The sequence below is a fragment of the Arachis ipaensis genome, chromosome B01 (assembly GCF_000816755.2).
Source record: "Arachis ipaensis cultivar K30076 chromosome B01, Araip1.1, whole genome shotgun sequence".
NCBI classification, from domain to species: Eukaryota; Viridiplantae; Streptophyta; class Magnoliopsida; order Fabales; family Fabaceae; genus Arachis; species Arachis ipaensis.
In genome coordinates, this window is record NC_029785.2 from 33,812,761 (window position 1) to 33,817,222 (window position 4,462).

General features: G+C 29.4%; 1 protein-coding gene across 2 annotated transcripts in view; it reads right to left on the reverse strand.

Moving 5' to 3' along the window:
• The window catches only part of LOC107628577, a 5,561-nt gene continuing 3,532 nt past the window's right edge, over window positions 2,434-4,462 (reverse strand). The window contains exons 5-7 of one of the 2 annotated variants that reach the window (XM_021119995.1): window positions 4,148-4,257; window positions 3,496-3,621; window positions 2,434-2,826 (exon numbers count right to left, since the gene is read on the reverse strand). In XM_021119995.1, the coding sequence (XP_020975654.1) occupies window positions 2,806-2,826; window positions 3,496-3,621; window positions 4,148-4,257 (257 nt within the window). In that variant the 3' untranslated portion in view covers window positions 2,434-2,805. The remainder of the gene's footprint in view (window positions 2,827-3,495; window positions 3,622-4,147; window positions 4,258-4,462) is intronic. The other variant, XM_016331209.2, reaches the window with a different exon arrangement.

The window sequence follows — 4,462 nt, forward strand, 5'->3', positions numbered from 1 at the left end:
TTAGTTTTTTTTATCAAAATAAAATAATTTTTTTAAAGTGGAATCAGTTTTATTTTATCTATCAATTTTAATGTAAAATTTTAAAACACTATTAAAGTTGCTATAAGATTAGATAAACTAAATTTCAGACGAATTTGACACATTTTACACTTAAATTAAGAATAACTATTACAAATTTATAGGAAAAGATCTATAAATGATTGAGCCCGTTAACCAATACTATCTTTTAAAATGGAGTAGCAAAATGATATAAAGAAAGAGGGAAAAGATTTGAAGGGTATGGTACATCACAATCACATGGTTGACTTCCCACCCCAATACCAAGTTACGTGCCGTCACGGATTGAGGCTCCAACTTTCACCTCATTGGCCATTCGCAATGCACCAAGTTCCACATTTATATTTTTAAATAATCATAAGTCATACTCATTATTGACACCATATTTCTTTCATTTCAAACTAAAACAAACCAAACTAGATATGGTACGAAAATTTCTTTTGTCAATCCTTACTCCAACCCCATCTCTCCTAATAATATCGTATCATGGTCTTTGTTGAAAGAATAGTGCTAGAGAGCCAATGGCCTAAATGTACAATGTACTATGTAGAATAATCATCTGGATAACAGGAATAACCATCCGGATACATAATAAACATCTCATATTATAAAAAACTAATTTTGGGTTCACCAAGGTTCAAACTCTTGACCTTTTAGATTTGGAACTCTAATACCATATTCTGAAACCATTCATCCCAAAAGCATAACCTGACAAAATAATATAACACTAATAATCATATTGGCTCTCTATACTTTCTCTTGTTGAAATATTTGTAGCGCACCAAAATTTGTATTTGTATTTGTATTTAACAACATCAACAAATGACAAATTGTGAATTGGAAGAATACAATTAAACAATATTAAATACATCAAAAGTCGGGTAAATTACTTAAATAAATAAATTGCATATTAAAATTACTCAATTACAATTTTCTAAAAAATTATATTATATGACTAATCTATAGTGCTCTGCCCACTAACGGATTACATAGAAAGCAAATAGAACCGAAATGTAAGTTTTTTTTTTTAAGTTGTAATTAAATACTTTCAATTCATAATTTATTTAATATGTATTTTATATTGGTGGCTAATTTTGGTCGTTAATTTTAGTGTATACGTAACATAATCTTTTATTTAATCTGTGATTTAATTAATTGAGTAATTTATTTATTTAAATAATTTAAATTTAATTTTAATACATTGATAATATAAAACGTTTTATATAATCGTGCTATTATATCCGTTTTTTTAGATGACCATACACGCGATTAATGTGAAAAATAGTTATTTACTTTACATTAACAGTGCATCAAAATTAAATTTTAAATAATATTTAATTATTTAAATGATCATTTATGTAATTAATATAAAAGATAATTATTTTTATTGATATACATAATTGGATGCACATATAAAACTACTTTATCCAGTCTACTCTCAAAAGTTTTTTATTAAAACCAAGGTGGCAGTTGAAAGCAAACAAGATGACGATCTGTGCTTATATCACGTAGCTTTAAAAAGGAACCTGAAACTAATACATTAATAACTGTTCAGTAAACGATATAAAGGGTATAATAAGTCTTTTGCAAACAGAAGTCCACTACGTGTTGTTTAGCTTTTTATAGTTTGGGAAGTGAAACGCATTGAATCAAGTGATACAGTAATGCATTATTATTCGGTGACATGACTTTGGTTTATACAAATAAACAAATAAATAAATAAAAATTGATGATTTGGAATATTCAAATACCGCTGTCAACTTTTGAATCCTATGCGCCTTATGTCATAAGCTTTCACATAGCAAGGCACCGAAAGTGTAAATGAAAGACTTAAACTGGCAAAGCAAAACCCTTGGGACTAGAAACAATAGTTACCTCTTGATATTTAAAAGGGTATTAAGTCTTCTCACCAAGTTTTGTTCATTTTCAAACCTCGAATTCAAGAAACTTCAAGACCAAATTATCCATCATATTGACCAATTTTATGTTGATACCAAAAGTGAGCATCCAAAAGTGATGTTTATTGGATATCTTGAAAGATTCAAGGGTGGAAAAGAAAATGCTTAAATATTAGATTGGAGAGCACATCAAAATTTGAGGGTGAGGGAGTTAGAAGGAGCACAGTACAAAAATATGAATATTTAAAAAGATTAATGTTAAAAAATCAACACTATAAATCTATAATCGTAAATTTTAACTAATATTATAACAAGTTGTCAAACAAATCTTGTATAAAACCCAATATGAAATCTACTAAGATAAACTTTTATTGAGTTTAGATTTCGAATATTCTTGTTTTTAAGAGTTATATTTTTTCCTTATATTGAATATTGGCTGCGATGTTAGTTGTTCAACGCTGGCTCTAAAAAATTTCTCTTTTAAAAATCATTTTGCAATAGTTAAATATTAATTTTTAAGCACATATCAATACATTATGTTACTAGCGTAGCTATATACTAGGAAGAACCCAAAAAAGGGTCAAAACTACACAGAAAACTTTGTCACCTTCATGGTACTTCACCTACAAAACAGCTAAAAACAGGTACCGTATTTGCTAACTCTTTGGCTATAGTCAAAAGTCAAAACCTCCTTGGGATTGTGTAGATAGATATACATTTATATGTCACATGACATCATCAGTGTTTTGGATTTGGAAGAAGTTTCAAAGAGGGGCCTCAAAACTGTCCAGCTCTTATATCTCTATCAAGCCGATCTGCATTAAGCGTCCCTGGAAGCTCTCTAAAGTCTTCATTGAAGATAGAATATGCACTGCATTTGTTGTAGAAATGAAAATATTTAGAAGACCACACAATTTCCAAGTAAATTTAACATCCAATATATTGATAATCGGTTAAATTAAGAGTGTGTAGTTAGGTTCAAAATGTTTCCTATAAATAAACATGAAATTATTAAATTTGTAAGCATATAAAGAGAGAGAACAACACCACACCTATAGCTTATTAGTCAAAATACTCCTTTTTGGAAAAATACTCCTTTTTGGTTGTCTCTTTGAGGAAAATGCAGTGCTATTATCATGTTTAGAAATAAATAAACAGGAATACTAAACGTATAACATACTTCTCGTGGTGGCAATTTGAAAGGTTAATACAACTAATTTCAGATAAAACTATGATCTCCACATGATTTTTTTTAAAAAAAAAAAGACCAACAATAACTAAGCATCATCAAATTATAAACATTAATTCATCTTTAAACATTAATATGTAGAAGAAAAAAGAAATTAAAAAATGATTCACAATTCCAGTTATATATCATAAAATTACTTAGATAGTTCAATTTTTTTTATCCAGATTTATAATATATTAACCCTTCCCTCCAAACCTTTCTTCTGATCTCATTTCGTTTTGCTGCTTCTAGATAATAATGAAGTCTCTGACATGCATCAGTTTTATTTGAATTTACAGATTTAACTTTCACCTTGTGCTGCAGTTGAATCATAAGATCGTAGTACACAACAATTAATGTCTGCTGGTTATACCTGATGTCACCAGCTTGCCGCTTTCCAAGATTGAAGAGAATGAGACAAAAGCCAGTTGCAAGTATCTGCAAGAAAATTGGGACAAACAAATAATAGAAATTGCATCACATACAATCACTGGAAAGCATTAAAAGGTCATCCATTAAGACATATTATTTTAATTTGTACATCCTTAGTCCTTAGATCTTGTTCATGGCTCATCACCATGGTCTAGGTTACCATTCTCAACATACGAAATTGAATGTCTAACCATATGATTTAAGAGGACCGAACTTTTTCCAGAGAACTTTACACGAGTACTCATTATTAGAGCTGAATAATAATAATAATTATTTCTCTCATAAATTCTTTCAAGAGAAAATCAATCAGATTCAAGAAAATTTCAAATGGGCTGCCCTGAGTGTCAGCTGACTTGACTTTAGTAGACAAAGAAAAGTCCAAATTCAAAATAAACTTACAGTAATATTGTGCATTCAATCATATAGTTCAGTATACAAAGTTCCTGGGCATTAACCCAGGTTAACCACCAAAAAAACGTTTACTAAGTCTCAATCACTCAATCATATAGTTCGGAATACAGAGTGTACTTACATACAAAGGTCCAAGATCCCATCTATGGGCAACAGGTGCAAGGATAAACCACATAATTATGATCATCCATGCCTTCAGAGTCAGGTTGAAGATTACCATCAGGAGAATATCTGTTAAAGCAGTGTGAGAATATTTACAAGATAATTCAATCTCAAAGGGTATCATGTAGCTCATTACCATTGTTACAATAAACTAATATTATTCTCTACAAGAGATAATATAATTCCTTCACTAATGCATATATTTACCAACAGAGTATTTGTTTTGAATTTACATAAACTCTGTACCTATGCAAACAGATTATGCATACCAGTA